This window comes from Rattus rattus, chromosome 17 (genome assembly GCF_011064425.1).
Source record: "Rattus rattus isolate New Zealand chromosome 17, Rrattus_CSIRO_v1, whole genome shotgun sequence".
Classification (NCBI taxonomy): domain Eukaryota; kingdom Metazoa; phylum Chordata; class Mammalia; order Rodentia; family Muridae; genus Rattus; species Rattus rattus.
The window spans coordinates 30647379-30663782 of record NC_046170.1 but is presented as its reverse complement, the minus strand read 5'-3'; the positions used below and the strand labels follow the sequence as shown (position 1 = coordinate 30663782).

General features: G+C 49.0%; 1 protein-coding gene across 2 annotated transcripts in view; it reads right to left on the bottom strand.

Annotated features, from left to right (window-relative positions):
- The window catches only part of St3gal2 (ST3 beta-galactoside alpha-2,3-sialyltransferase 2), a 48130-nt gene that overhangs the window by 7246 nt on the left and 24480 nt on the right, over positions 1–16404 (bottom strand). For both annotated transcript variants that reach the window (XM_032888223.1, XM_032888224.1), the window contains 2 exons: positions 7784–9148; positions 3407–3600 (listed from right to left, as the gene is read on the bottom strand). In XM_032888223.1, the coding sequence (XP_032744114.1) occupies positions 3407–3600; positions 7784–8122 (533 nt within the window). In that variant the 5' untranslated portion in view covers positions 8123–9148. The remainder of the gene's footprint in view (positions 1–3406; positions 3601–7783; positions 9149–16404) is intronic.

Below are 16404 nucleotides of genomic sequence, written 5' to 3'. Positions count from 1 at the left end.
CAGCCTAGAAGAGGCAAGAAACGCTCAACTCCAGTTGGGGTCATCAGATGAGAGATCAGAGAATTTACAGGAGACAGCTCGAGGTGAGAGGACAAAGCTGTATTCCACTGCTCTCCCTGACTCTGGGTTGAACGGCTTCCTTTCTGGTTCCAAATCAAGAGAGATCTGCAAACAGCCACCAATGCTGCCACCTGGCTCTTCCTGTAGACCACAGCCAGCTACCATCTGGGTCACCCTTTCTACAAAGCAGCTCTAGGGACCACTCCAAACACTGTGTCTTGATCCTGTGGGTGTGTGTGCAGCTAGGATGCCCACAGGTCAGAAGAAATCTCAGCTTTTGGGCTGCAGGCTTTGACCCCTAAGGTTTCCCAGTCATCACTGAGGAACCTAACAATAGAGTTAGCCAGAGAAGCAGCTATCCGGGTGTCCGAGTTTCCTTGGACTTTCGAAGTGCCCCAGCACTGAAGGGGAGCAATGGAAGCCGCGACCCCTAATCCTGGCCACCTCCTCTCAGTACACATTGTTCTTGGCACCAGCTTCCAGCTTCCTTCCCTTTAAAGTGCCAGGAACTGGAGGATGAGGCTAATCCGGGTGGTTCTGGAGTTCTGGGTGGAACTCAGTATCCTATTTCCACATCCATCACCATTTCTCCTCTTGAAGATCTTACAAAAAAAAAAAATATGGAAAGCCTCGAGAGATAAATTGCTGTGTTGGTGTTGCTATGGAGACAGCAACGGTTTCTACGACAAAGGCCTTCTGCCTCTTGGGAAATCTGGTCTTTCTGCAATGCCCATCCTAGGGGATGTTTAGCAAAGACCTGGCATTTTCAGTATTTTATCTACTCATTCATTTGTGAGTGAGTGTGCGTGCGTGTGTGTGTGTGTGTGTGTGTGTGTGCGTGCGTGTGCGTGTGCACACACACACAGACATGCATATGTGCATTGACAATGGGAGTCTCCTCTCGATTCCCCTTTATTTCTTTGTATGTGCTTGTTTGTGTGTTAGTGCCCATATACCATGAGGCATGTGTGAAGGTCAGAAGACAGAGTCTGAGGTGTCAGTCCTCACCTTTCTACCTGAGATAGCATCTCTTTGCTGCTGTGCTGGCTAGGGAAACGGGTGCTCAAACTTCTGGAGATCGTCCTGTCTCTGCCTCTCGGCTCCCTATAGGGGAACACTGGAACCCAACAAGTCTGTGCTACAGCGTTTGGCTTTTAAACGGACTCTGAGATTCCAAACTCAGGTTGTGAGGGTTGCTCAACAAGTGCACTTATCTGCCGAGCCACCTCCCCAAACCCCACCCGATTATTTAAGACAGGTTTTCTCCCTGGACAAGGACTTACAATCTTGGCTAGACTCACTGACCAGCAAGCCTCAGGATCTACCAATCTCCATACCACCAGCACCGGGATCAAGATGCATGCCACAACACCCAGCTCTTACATGGATGCTCTACACCTGCTCTGGCTCTCCCTAACCCCATGGGTGCACTATACCTGCTCTGGTTCTCCCTAACCCCATGGGTGCTCTATACCTGCTCTGGTTCTCCCTAACCCTCTTGACTTATATTGGAGACAAGGAGGGCCTTGTGTATCCCAGGTTGGCTTTGAACTTACCAGGAAGCTGAAGATGAGTTTGAACTTCTTATCCTCTGAGCTCTATACAGGTGTGTGCTGGAATGCTGGGCATCAAACCCAGAGCCCTGACATCCCAGACAAGCACTGTACCGACCAACCGACCAACCGACCGACCAACCAACCGACCAACCGACCGACCAAGCGTACAACAGCCTCAGCACGGGGTTTGGGTTTTTGTTTTTGAGACAAGGTATCACTATGTAGCTATGGCTGATTTCCAACTCAGACCCTGGGTGTCTTGCAATGCCTTTGTAGACCAGGCTGGCCTCGAACTTACAGAGATCCACTTGCCTCTGCCTCCCAAGCGCCGGATTAAAGGCATGCACCCCCATGCCCTGCTTTGAGATTTTTTTTAAGGCAGAAACTTGGGGTGTTTTAAGCCTGGACTTGGGGTGTTTCAGCCTCAGCTTGCAGCAACTAAGACGCATCAATGTGTCTCCCACACCCACCCCACTGTTCGAAAAAGAAGATAAGCACTTCAGTGTGCTGCAAGGACAGGAGAATGGACAGTAACAAGAACACCTCCAGACACCAGGGGGTGGATCTCTTGAGTTCAAAGCCAGCCTGCTCTACAGAGTGAGTTCTAGGACAGCCAAGGCTACACAGAGAAACCCTGCCTTTGAAAAAAAGAAAAAAAAAAAACAGAAATACTTTCTGCCAGTAACATAGTCTTTTTAAAAAATATTTATTATTATTTTAAATTATATTAAATTATATATACACATCATACATAATGATATATATGTATACCTATGCTATATATGTGTATATATACAAACACACACACACACACCACACACACACACACACACACACACACACACACACACACACGGCTGTAGGTATGAGCATGTGAATACAGATGACCATGGAAGCCAGAGGTGTAAGATTTCCCCGGTGCTGGACTTACTGGCAGTTGTGAGTCATGTGACAGGAAATGAACTTGTTATCTAAGGTTCTTCTAACACCAAACAGAGAGGTAGGAATATGCCGGTGATCCTGGTGTGTGCAGTGTTCAGGACTGACCCCAGGGTCTTGTGCACGCCAGGCAACTTTTAAAAAGGACTTACTTTTTGTCGGGCAGTGGTGGCACACGCCTTAATCTGCGAGGCAGAGGCAGGCAAATCTCTGAGTTTGAAGCCAGCCTAGTCTACAGAGTATGTTCTAGAAAAGCCAGGGCTACAGAGAGGAAAATAATTTATTTTGTATGTATAAATGTTTTGCCTGCATGTATGTATATGTAACAACTGTGTCAGAAGAGAGTATTAGACCCTCTGGAACCAGAGTCAGATGACTTTCAGCTGCCATGTGGGTACTGGGGATTGGATTCCAGTCCTCTGCAAGGACAGCAAGTGCTCTTAACCCCCAGACACCTCTCCAGCTCCCAAAATGTATTTTGAACACACATAACACACCCAATTCAAAAACCTGGTCAGAGAGACCAAGACTATTAATTGGAGCCTCTGGGTGCTGGCATTTCCTTAGCGCATGGGCAACTGGTACTTGTACCTGAACAGGAAAGTTCAAAGAAGGCTGGCAAGATGGTTTAGTGGAGAAAAGAGCTTGCCACCAAACCTGAAAATCTGAGTTTAGTTCGCAGGATCCATGTGGTGGAAGGGCTCCTGTAAGCTGCCCTTCATATCCTGAAGACTCAATAATGTTAAACAAAACAAAACAAAACAAACACAAACACAAACAAAAACCAGAGAGACAAGGAGGCTTTACAGACTGTCTTCCCTGTCCCCCTGCCTGGGTCCCTGAGAGCTCACCTCATGATAAAGTTGTGGCTGTCCACTTCTTGCCCATAGCCAGAGCCCCGAAGGTTGCCTGAGTTCCCGACCACAGCACAGCGCCGGCACTGCTGGGGGTCCCGGAAGCGGTAGGGGTTCTCACCGGGCACGATCTGGAAGAGCTTCTCCAACACTTCATTGGTGTTGTGTGACTTGAATTGGGGTTGCAGCATCTGAGCAGGGGAGAGGGCAGTGAGGATGGAAAAACTCTCACCCCTCAAACTTCCCCTCCAGCCAGAGGCATACAGACCTCCACGCACAGGGCTGTCTGGGAATCCCTTTCCTGAGCACTGGGGGACTTCTCTCTTCACAGTAGCAAAGTCTTGACTCTCAGTCAGTCTCACTATAGAGAGACCAGTGCCCAGTCATGAGCTGCCCCTCCAATGCTCCAGAGAGGCTTGAGGTGAGGGTGGGGCTGTCCGAGTGCTATCTGAGGCACTTTGGAGGGGCTTACGGTCCTGGGCCATAAGGCAGAGGAATCTTTAGGAATCTTTTCGATCTGTCTCCAGGGGTCCACCTATGGGACTTGTCTATCACCACTCTGAACCTCTGGGAAGTGCAGGGAGTTCTTACACAGCCCTGTGGCTGGAATAAAACTGGTTCCCTCGGCTCCTCATCAAAAGCCAGAATCCAAACTGCTAACAATCAACAAAGACTCCAAGTCGATGAGGTTAGCCTTAAACTCCTGTTCCTTCTGTTCCTCTACCCCCTAAGTACTGTGTCTTGTTAGAGACAGGGCTTCCTCCTATAGCCCAGGCTGGTTTTGAGATTGCTAAGTAACACTGGCTGGCCCTGAACACAGTGTTCCTCTCGACTCAGCCTCCTCAGTGCTGGGATTACAGAAGCAGACCAGCATACCCTGCCACAGTGCAAATGCTCAGTGGGGCCAGGCCAGTGACACACAGGAACAAAGGAGGTGGGGTGCACAGCAAACAAAAGGTCATAAAAAAAAAAAAAAAAAGGAAATCCATGGGCCACTGAGATGTCTCAGGTGAAGGCACTCGATGCCACGCCTAATGACCAACATCCAAATCATAGGACCCATACAGTTGAAGGAGAGAACTGACTCTGACCTGCACACATGTGATGTGACATGTACATACTACACACACACACACACACACACACACACACACACACACACACACACACACACACACACACGGTGGGGGGAGAACACATTTTAAAAATATTTAAAAGAAAAACCAGCCAACTGCTGCCACATAGGAAAATTTCCAGGAGAAACTAAAAATATAGATTTCACACGAAATCCTCTGAATGTTAAATATTGGTAATATAAAAGCAGTGGGCTGGATTTTGTTCCCTGAGACAGGGCCATCAACTAACCCTTTGAAATACTTCAAAACTAACACTTTAAAATGCCACAGATAAAAAGAAGCAGGCCAGCCTGCTCTACAGAGCAAACTCCAGGACAGCCAGGACGACACGGAAAAACAAAACGGAATAAAATTAAACAAATACCATGCGCTCGCAGGAGGCTGAGGCCGGAGGATCCTAAGCCTGAAGGCACTGGCCGGGAATACATAATGAAACCCTGCCTCAAAGAAACAGCAATGTCAGGTATGGTGGCGCATGCTTCTGCACCTAGGGGCACAGACAGGCAGAGATCTCTGAGAGTTCAAAGCTAGTTCCAGGCCAGTCAGGGTTAGATGAGACCCTGCCTCCAAACAAAAGCAAAACCAAGCCAAACGTAATGGTATATACCTACACCCCAACACTCGAGATTCTGAGGAGTCAGGCCAAGTGGATGTCTCCACCCCCCAAAAAAAGAGCAGGGCAGTGATCCCTGTGCTTGAGAGGCAGAGGCAGGGTAAGCTCTGAGTTCAAGGCCAGCACAGTCTAGAGTGAGTTCCAGGACAGCCAGGGCTACCCAGAGCAATCCTGTCTCAAAAACAAGCAAGCAAAGAAAAGCTGTGGGGCAAGCAAGAGCAGAGAGCAGCGGCTCCGGGAAGGAGCACTTGCCTCGTACACCCCAAGCCCTGGCCTTAACACTCAGCCATAACGACATTGCTGTAGACTAAGGCACAGCCCCCTGTGTTTGTCTGTGGACAAGCAGGAGCTGCTCAGGGAACCAGAGACCTTTTAGAGCAGAAGTTTGCCTCTGAGACAAGAATTTTCAACTCTGTGGCAAAAGTGGGTGGTGGGGAACAGGAAGATGCGTGGGTTGAGGAACATAGTGCCTAGACAGATTCTGAGGTGCATCCCTGAGACCAGAGGCCTGCCTTGTCTCTGGGGGATGAGGCCACGGCGGAGACTGTAACACCAGCAGATACTGGGCACTTTCTGAACCTTGATTTTCTCCATAAAACAAAGTTGTATCCGAAAGTGACATGCAGGACTCTGCTAAGGTCCTGTGGACCTCCTCTGGACCTGTGCTCCATAGATGCTGGTCTTGGAGGACTCTAACAGTCTGGGCCAATAAACAGGTTCTGGACAGTTGTCTTGATAAATGTGTACATCCTCACATCCACGAAGAACGAGAAGAGAGGCATCTTACTCCTATACTGGTGGGAGGAACGGGGACCAGGAACTGCATCTCCATGCCAGGGAAAGCAGGCAGCCTGCGGGCTCCATTCTTGGCCCAGGAGACAACCAGATGGCCCTGCAGAACCTAGGAAGTGATGCTCCAGTGATGATGGGGGCGGGGTGGAGGACAAGGAAAGCAAAAAGGTCTTGGGACCTAGGAAACCAGGGATGGACCTGCTACAGGCCCCTCTGAGGCTCCGGTGCTCCACCTCCCTTAGTGGCTGAGGCTTACAATGCTCTCTCCCAAGCCAGAGCAATCTTTTCCAGAACTGTAAAGAACCAAGAAGGACTCCTGACGTCTTTATAATTATGCTGAGCCAACATTTATCAATTAGGATGTTCAGTCTTAAAAATCTATTAAGTCTGGGGATAGACCACCAGTAAGTTCCTATCATATAAGCACTGGGGACCTGAGTTCAGATCCCCAGCACCTGTGGGAAAGCCAGATGGGGAAGCATGTTTCTGTGCCAGTGGTATGCAGACAGACGTCTGGAATGTCGCAGGCTGGCCAGCTTAGCCAAATAGCCAAATCACCAAGCTGTAGATTCTTGAGACTCTATTTCAAACATTAAGGTGGGACGGCCAGTGCGGTGGCACATGCCTTTAATCCCAGCACTCGGAAGGCAGAGGCAGGTGGATCTCAGTGAGTTCAAGACCAGCCTGTTCTACAGAGTGAATTCCAGGACAGTCAGAGCTACACAGTGCGACTCTGTCTCCTAAAAACTAAAGGAAACAACAAAAAGACCCATGACCACCACAAAAATAAGGTGGACAGTGATTAAGTCAATACGTTACAGCATCTGGCTTCCACAGGCATAATTCTGCATGTATGCACACACACATAAAACCTGCACAACACATACAGGGGCTGGAGAGATGGTTCAGCCCGGGAGAGCATTGGCTGCTCTCCTGAGGTCTTGGGTTCAATTCTTAACACCCATATGGCGGCTCACAATTGTCTGCAACTCCAGTTCCAGGGGATCCAAAGCTCTCTTCAGTCCTCTGAAGGCAGAGAAATACACGCACGAAGAACATCCATTCACATACTAAAATAAAAATGTATATATACGGGATTGGGGATTTAGCTTAGTGGCAGAGCGCTTGCCTAGCAAGCGCAAGGCCTTGGGTTCGGTCCCCAGCTCCGAAAAAAAGAAAAGAAAAAAAATGTATATATACTGTGCACACAGATCCAGGCTCCTGGCAGGCAAGAAGACCGGGGAGGAATGGTGCTCGCAGCACAAGCCTGGAAACCTAAGCACGCACGCACACACACGCACACACACACACACACACACACACGCAGACACACACACGCGCACGCACACCCCAAATAATATTAAGAATTTTGGAAAAATAAGGTAGGTGCTGGAGGGAGAAGCCTGAGGCACTTGTCAGCAGGGCAGCATTTGCTGCAATTGTGGGGTGGCTTCCTGCTACCTAAAAGGCAGGCAGTATCTATCTGTGGCACGGCCTCCCGGTCCCCACTCACACTGCTCTGGCCTTCTGTGCTGCCCACCTGAGCCCAGAGCATTCTGGGGGCAGGGTTCCTACATTGGACCCCTACAAGCACCACAAATAGTAATTTCTCTCCTTCCAGGTCAAAACTTATCCTGCCTATCAGCAGTCTGTGATCCAGGGATACGGCTCAGATCAGATGGGCTTCCTGCTTTGTCAGGGTGCTGGGAGCCATAAGATGACAGACAGCCTAAATCCAAAAGGGGGCACTGGTCACAGTGGCTCCAAAATAAAGGGGACCCATTCCGGAAAGCAGTCAACAAAAGGAAATGGAGGGGGGGCTTCAGTTCTTACCATCCACCACCGCTGGACATCCGGGGTGAGGTTCATGTTATCTCTCGTCCAGACAGGTGAGATGTTACTGTCAAAGTGGCTGTCAAACCACTCAGAGGTGCCGGCATCACCCATGCAGCGACTGCAGGTACAACTTTTCCCCGAAAGCCCCTCCTTGACAAGGCGCTGTTGCCCAGTATAGCCCGGAACCAGCTTCACTCGGTGTGTTCCGCCCAGAGTCCCCGAGTCCAGGTAGGGCAAGGTAGCCATGCTGTGGTGTGAGTATGTGAAGAGCAGAGACATAATGAACACCAGCAGGAAGGCCATAGAGAGGAACCACACTCGAAGGGAGCACTTCATTGTGCTGGCCACGGGGCGGCTGTCACCGTGGCCAATCCTTTCCCAGCCCACTGTGGGGCCAGCCACGGTGCAGTCTGCTGGTTTGGGCAGCACGTGGAAAGGGCATAGGGGCACGAGGTGTGGCAGGGGACTCTTGCCACACCTTCCCTCGACAAAAGGAGAAAGCAGGAATGGCCTCCCTCCCTCCCCCCGGTCCCTGAGCCACTAGAGCCTCTGCTCAGAACTTCATCGGGTCTCTCAGTCACTAGCTGGGCCACAAAGGTTCTGCGCCTTCTGCCGCCCCGTCAAGGCAGAGGTCAGTCCATCCCAGCCCTCTAGTCCCTTGTGAGTGCTGGCTGCCAGCTCCGGGGACCCCCCTCTTTGGTGGCTTGAAAAGGTCCAGTCTGGAGCAGTCTGGGTCCTTGTGGCTCATGAGCAGACGCTAAGGCAGCCCCTCCTCCCCTGCAGTGGGGAATCCCTGGAACCCTGATTACAGCAGAGAACACACGGGCTTTAGGAGGCCTGCATCCCATGCACGAGTCCTCGTCACACTTGCAGGCCGTCCTGGCCCAACTCCTTGGCCAGGGGAAAAGAGAATGACTGAAGGGCAGAAAAAAACCCAGTAATCTCAGTGATCTCCGCTGGCGTCAGGGTTGCAGAAACCAAGACTTTCTCCATAGCGTCTGGACTGCTGCTTCTCATCAGAGGTGCTGGTCCTTTCTCCTGGAGATCGAGCCTCCTGCTGCAGGGGCACAGTCGATCACAAACACCTACTCGTCCGTCCGTGCATCCTGTGGGGGTCTCTGGAGCTGGGGACAGCTGCTGCTTAGCAAGATGCCAGACTCTACGCCATGTGGGTGGGCAGAGCTGGTGCGGGGCTCCTCATTAGGACTCCAGACTCCTTCCTGGGACCGTTGGCCCTGGCAGGGCAGCTTCTGCCCACCCCTGCTTCTGGGGTGAGGCTGTCCTGTCCTTGGCTCCTCCCAGCAGTGATCCCCTGGCAGGCTTTTCCACACCTGTCAGGCGCCAGGCTGCCACAGCATGACCCTGAAATTCAGAGAGGAAAAAGGAATATGCAGCTAGACAGTAGAACGTGAACACACACACACATGCTCTCTCTCTCTCTCTCTCTCTCTCTCTCTCTCTCTCTCTCTCTCTCTCTCTCTCTCTCTCTCTGTGCCAGCAGTAAGAGATGCCGGTCAACACAAGGGTAGACAAAAGAAAGGGCTGTCTCCTCAAACCATCCACGGATACTCTCTTTGCTAACTCCAGCCTCGGAGGACCGCACCTTCACTAATTAGCCTGAGAATAGACAAGGACTAAGTTAATTTCCCCTGGGCACGATGGCAAGGGCTAACCCGCTCCATTTAGAAAGCCTTGCCCAGTTAGTTACTTTTGGACAAAGCTGAGGGGAAATTGGCCTAGGGAAGATCCCTAAGGCCTGAGAATAATGGTTTCCCCTACATAACACTCTCAGGGAACGTGTAGTGCCCACAGGATGCTGGCAGAAACTTGTCCCTGATCTCTCAGGTGTGCACTGTTCAGCAACATTTCTGATTGGTTCAGTGGACCATGAACAAAATCCTTCCTGCTCTGATATACAGGGAAGACATGTCAGGAGGTTTCTGGTCTCGAAACAAACACCAACCACCCCACCCACCCCAGGCAATTGCCTTCATCTGTGTTTTAAGGACAAAACGAACTCCTAGAGTCCCATCCTGTTGGTCCCAGCAGCCTGAGGCTCCATACTGTCCTAGCACACAGCAAGGAGAAGAGGCCACACTGGCCTGAGGGAAAGGAGTTTGAATCCATGCTCGAGGTATCTCTTAAACCATCTGGGGAAATCCAGCCAGCCAGAGTGAGCTCTGACGGACCCCAGTCTGGCAGCCCTCCCCATCCATTGTTGAAATCTCCAGCCAGACACACTAGGGTTCTCTGGCTGCTGTGGCAGCTGCAGGCAAAGTCTTAGGACGACAGTGAGGACAGAAGCCTGCAACCCCAGGAGGAAGCAACAGGAAGAGGAGGAACTGGGGGGCGCTGTTCAGTAGTGAATCTGAGGCCAGCTAAGGGGCTACAAGAGATCCGAGACTCTGCCTCAAAATAGAAACCAAAACCAAACAAACAAACAAAAAATCAGCAAGAGGGTTCAGTGGGCAAACCCTTGCACAAGTTTAACAGCCTTTGTTCAGTCCCCCAGAACACACTTAAAAGACAGACTCGTCTCTAAAGAGTTGTGCGCTTCTGATCTCATCTGAGGCCACCTGTGACCCCAACCCATCCCACAGACTCAATTAAAACAATTAAAACGGGGGCAACGAGGGAGCCGGCTCAGGGGTGAATAATACTGGATGCTTTTCTGAAAACCCAACCCAGTCCCCAAAGCCGCAGGGCAGCTCATAATCATCTATAACTCCATTTCTAGAGGGATCCATTACCCACGCCTGGCCTCCTGGGGCACCAGGCATGCACGAGACACACAGATTTACATGTAAACAAAACATCACACACCTAAAATAAAAACAAATACGTCTTTTAAAAAACGAAGAGGAAAGAGACAAAACCCCTGCCTCCTCAGTTTGTGATGGCTCAAATTTCTTCAGTGATGTTGAGATCCAGAGTTGAGGACCCGTATTAGCACCATGTAACAGGGAAAACATCATTCTCAATCAGGAAAAGGACGCTTATAGATGTGAGAGCACTTGTTTCAGACTTCTCAGAGTCGGGTTGGGGATTTAGCTCAGTGGTAGAGCGCTTGCCTAGCAAGCGAAAGGCCCTGGGTTCGGTCCCCAGCTCCGAAAAAAGAAAAGAAAAAAAAAAAAAGACTTCTCGGGGCCTTTTGAGTGGCAGTGAGCTTTGAGACCTGGCCTGATTCAATGCCTGTGACAAGGAACTTTCTGCCTTTCTACCACACCTACGGACCCAAATTCAATCCCTGGGACCCACAGAGGAGAAGAAAAGAGCTGACACCCTAGCCTGGTGTGGTAGTTTAGGACTTTAATCCCAGCACTCAGGAGGCAGAGGAAGTCAGATCTTTGTGAGTTGGAGGCCAGCCTGGACTACAAATCACGTTCTAGGACAGCCTTCTGTGTTACACAGAGAAATCCTGCCTCACAACAAAAGAAAACAAAACAAAACGAACGAACTGACTTAAATTTTCCTTTAATGTCCAAATGTACATACACAAATAATTAAATAAATACCGGTTGTTTTTTAATCCTAGCATCGGAACATAAAGGCAAGAGAATCATTTGAGTTTAAAGCCACTGTAGTAACGTGAGTAAGAATGGCCAACACATCATAAGTGTGAATGCTTAGTCCCCAGGGAATAGCACAATTTGAAAGGATTAGAAGGTGTCTTAGTTAGGGTCTTACTGCTGTGAGCAGACACCATGACCAAGGCAACTCTTATAAGGACATCATTGAATTGGGGCTGGCTTACAGGTTCAGAGATTCAGTCCATTATCATCAAGGTGGGAGTTTTTTATACGAGTTGAAGGAATGAGGAGCTTTAGCAGAGGACATGAGTGGGTTTTGTTGTTGTTGCTGTTTTTGTTTTGTTTTTTAATGAAGGGACCCCTCTGTGACTATGAAAGTGGGTGCTGGGCAGAGACTTCCAGAGGAAACATCTCTGCCAGACTGTCACTGACTCCAGTGCCAGGTCACCAGATATCACTGGACTGACTTGATAGGGACAGAAAAAAAGGCCCCGTTCGGCAATATGTCTAGGGAAGAGCAGAGCGGATATGAGCAAAATGTTCTGCCTTAGAACCCCTGCTTCCGCTCTGATCCTGAGAGTTTAAGCTCAAAGAGTAGACAGACAGAGCAAAGGGGGCATTGGAAGTTACCAGAAGACTCTAGACACAAAATCTCACCCCCGAGGTCATCTAATGCTGGCCCCTACTTATCTCATTTCTAGTGGTGAGTTCCTGTTGTCCTAGGTATCCTAAATGAGACCCCTCCACTTCACAGCTACTGAACCACCCACGAAAGCTACTGAACCACCCACGAAAGTCCACGAACATCCCCATGTAAAGTGTAAGGAACGGGGACTGAGGTGTGGTACTCATGCCTATAGTCTCAGCACTTGAAAGGCAAAGGGAGCAGAATCATGAGTTCAAGATCTCATGGGCTACATGGACAGTCTTCATTTAGCCTAAACTCCATAGAGACAGGGCCTCGCTGAATGGGGGTGCACACCTTTAATCCCAGCACTCGGGAGGCAGAGGTAGTCAGATCTCAGACTGTGAAGCCAGGTTTGTCTACACAGTGAGTTCCAGGGCAGCCAAAGCTACACAGAGAAGAAACCCTGTCTCAACAAACCAAGAGGGGGAAGGGAGAGAGGGAGAGGGAGAGGGAGAGGGAGAGGGAGGAGAGTCAAAAACGAAGTCAGGTGTTATCTCTGAGTTTGAGGCCACTGTGTTTTACAGTTGTTAAGTCCAGGCCAATCTGGGCTACATATCTAGATCCTGTCTAAAAAAAATAATAATTCTAGAAATGCACTCTGTCTCTACCCTTCCTCCCAGGGAACCACAGCTTCTCCAAGGAGTCTATGCCATGGGCTTCAATCGACCATCCAAGATCCAGGAGAATGCTTTGCCCATGATGCTTGCTGAACCGTGAGTGCAGACCCGGCTGTCCCTCTTCATAGTTGGTTTAACTAAGTGGTTCACAAATGGCTCTCATTGTTTCTGGGCACAGAACGGGCTGTCTGGGACAACCTGCTTTCTCAGGAAAAGAGCTTCAAAACTGAAGAGAGAATCAAGGGGATTTGGATGCAGTTTTCTTCATTCCCACCTCACAGTAAAAACTGACATGGTGGGACTGGAGAGATGGCTCAGCGGCTAAAAGCACTGACTGCTCTTCCAGAGGTCCTGAGTTCAAATCCCAGCAACTACATGGTGGCTCACAACCATCTGTAATGGGATCTGATGCTCTCTTCTGGTGTGTCTGAAGACAGAGACAGTGTAATTAATATATAACAAATAAATCTTTTTAAAAAAACTGATATGGTTAGTGTTTTATTTTAGACACTTTTCTGGGTTTTAGAAATTACATTAGAGGTAGGCATGGTGGTTCATACCTGTGACCTCAACAATGAAAGAATCCAAGGCCAGTCGGGGCTACAAGATATTAGCAGACTGGGCCAGAAAATGGCTGAACAGATAAAAGTGTGTACACCAAGCCTTGGTGTTGGTGATCACTGGAGGTGAGGGACCAGACCACGTGGCAGACTTTGAGAAACGACTTTCCCTCCTCTCTGACCTCCACCAGTGTGTGTGCCCCATCCCGCATGCAAACAAGTGAGGTGGTGGTGGAAAGGGGTAGTTTTAAATGTATACTTCAAAAGGGTGAATTCCATATGGTGGGGAGTGGATGGGCACCCACCCTCCCAACCAAAGACAGTGTCTTACTCTGTAGCTTGGACTAGCCTGAAACTCGTGGCAATCCTCTTGTCTCAGCCTCAAACACTGCATGCACCTCTGTGGCACCCAGGAGGTCAGCCCTTCAAGAGTCAGATGGACCTGCTTCCTCTTTTCCCCCAGCTTTTTATAGGCAGGGAATCCGTGGCCAGAGGAAGCTCCCCCAGAACAAATTAAAAATGAAAGCCCAAGGGAGGCTCTCAGCAGCACAGTGTTAAATGCAGCAAAGGGTGCTGGGAAGGGGAATATACCGTAGGCTACAGTGTCTTCAGAGCCCATCTCGGTCAGATCCCAGGAGACCAGGCACAGAAATAACCTAATGAAACGCAGGTTAGTAGAGTCTCAGATCAGCACAGCTGAGCACCTTCCTGACAGCCACAGACAAGAAAAGTCAAAGGAAGGTGTGAAAGATAGGGGCGGGGAGCAGAGCTCTCTCCAACCATTCCTGCAAAGCCTGTGTGTCTACAGTCTACTGCTGAAAGGTCAGGATGCCTTACGAACCCCAGGCACGTCTGGGGCTCCTCTTTTACTATTGCTGATCAAGAATCACAGGTCGGCCAGACAAAAGTGAGCGCTTTAAGACCACTGCATCTTCCATAAACCTTTCAAACAGACTTTTTCTACCAACTGGGACATTCCACCAAAAGTTCTCTTTTTTGTCGATTCCTGCCAGCACATCATTAGGAGCCAACTCCTGGGTGAGGCGACAGCTAGAACTGGACAAAAGATGCCCTGAGGACTCCGTCATTATCTTGAGTAAGAGACCCAGAGCCATCCGAAAATGGCTCAGTGTTTGATGGTAAAAATGATCACCATAACCCATGAAAAAGTGGAGAGAATCAACTCCACAAAGTTGTCCTCTGACTTCCACTTAAGAGGCCCTTAAAGGTTTGTTGTTGTTACTTCTTGGAGCTGGGGAGATGGCTCAGCAACTAAGAGCACTGGCTACTCTTCCAAAGGACCTAGGTTCTATTCCCAGCATCTACCTTGTGGCTTATAAGCATCTGCTTATAAGATCCAGACAATCTGAAGTCCTCTTCTGACTTCCATGGGCACAATTCACACGTGGTTCACAGATACACATGCAGGCAAAACACACACATGAAATAAGGACAACAGTTTTAGGTGTCCATTCTTTTAGATGATGTGGATCCTAGGGAATCGAACTCAGGTTCTCAGCATTAAGGGCAAGCACTTTAACCCACTGAGCCAGCAAGATTGTTGTAAATCACATTTCCTTATGTATCCGTGTGCCACAGCACGGGCGTGAAGGTCAGAGAACTTGCAAAGAGCTGGGTTTCTTCTTCCACTATTCGGGTCCTGAAGATGACATCCAGGTCATCAAGGTTTGGCGGTGAACCTATACCTGCTGGTCCGTCTCACGGCACCTGTTCTGTTTACCCACCTGAGTGTTTTGCCTGCATGTGCTGCCTGGTGCCTGTGGAGGCCAGGAGAGGGCATCAGCTCCCCTGACCTGGAGTTACGGATAGTTCCATGCTGCCATGCAAGGTGCTGGTAACTGAAACTAGATCTTCGAAAGAGCGACAAGTACTGTTTTTTTTTTAAATATATATCCTTTTTTTTTTTTAAAGATTTGTTTATTTATTTATATGAGTACACTGTAGCTGTCTTCAGACACACCAGAAGAGGACATCAGATCCCATTACAGATGGTTGTGAGCCACCATGTGGTTCCTGGGAATTGAACTCAGGACCTCTGGAAGAGCAGCCAGTGCTCTTAATTGCTGAGCCATCTCTCCAGTCCGTTATTGCTTTTTTTTTTTTTTTTTTTAAAGTCAGGGTTTCTCTGTGTAGCCCTCCCTGTCCTGGAACTCTCCCTGTAGACCAGGCTGGCTCCAAGTCAGAGATCAGCCTGCCTTCACTTGGATTAAAGGTGTGCATTGGTGGGCCCAGCTTCCTTGAGCCTTTCTTTACCAGCATTCTCCACTTGTATTTATTTTCATTTTTAACAAGACTTTATTGTTTGTATGTATGAGTGTACATGTGTGATAGTGTGCACGTGCAAGCAGGTGTCCGGGAATGCCAGGGGAAGGAGACAGATCCCCTGGAGCTGGAGTGCAAGCTACCAGAGGTGTTTTCTGAGAACCAAACTCAGGTCCTCTGGAAAATCCGCTCCTGACAGCTAAGCCGGCTCTCAAGCCACTCGTTTTCATTTGTGGGGACAGGGTCTTGCTATGTAGCCTGGGCTGCCTCCATGTGCAGCAATCTCTCTACTGCTCCTCCCAAATGGGGTGACAAGTGTGCACCACCACACCTGGGTAGCCCCCTCGTCTTTTCTCCCATCAACTATCACTGTATTCATATAGTTGTTCACATGTTACATCTTGCTTTGCATTTTCCCTACTGTGTTTTCTTTAGTTTTTTTTGAACTGACGTAGTATCCCCTCCCCATAGCACTTTTTCTTTTCTTGGTTTAAAAATTAAATTCCAGGGGTTGGGGATTTAGCTCAGTGGTAGAGCGCTTGTGTAGCAAGTGCAAGGCCCTGGGTTCCATCCCCGGCTCCAAAAAAAAGAAAAAAGGAAAAAAATTAAATTCCTCTTCGTATAAGCATCTTAAACTGTTAGCACACCTGCATTTTCCTATTGAAACCTAGGTTTGAAAATGACAGAAACTTGGTGTGACTTAGTAGGTAAAGTCTCTATCTTTTTTTTTTTTTTTTTTTTTTAAACTCCCTGCCTCTCTGATTGATGCACTTAACAATTCTGGCTTTCTCTTTCTTTCTTTCTTTCTTTCTTTCTTTCTTTCTTTTAAATTAAAAATCTAAGTTAGAGGCTGGAAAGGCCGCACAATCAGATAGTGCCTTCCCATGCAAGGATAAAGACCTGAGCTTGATTTCTAAAAAAACCACATTTTAAAAACCCT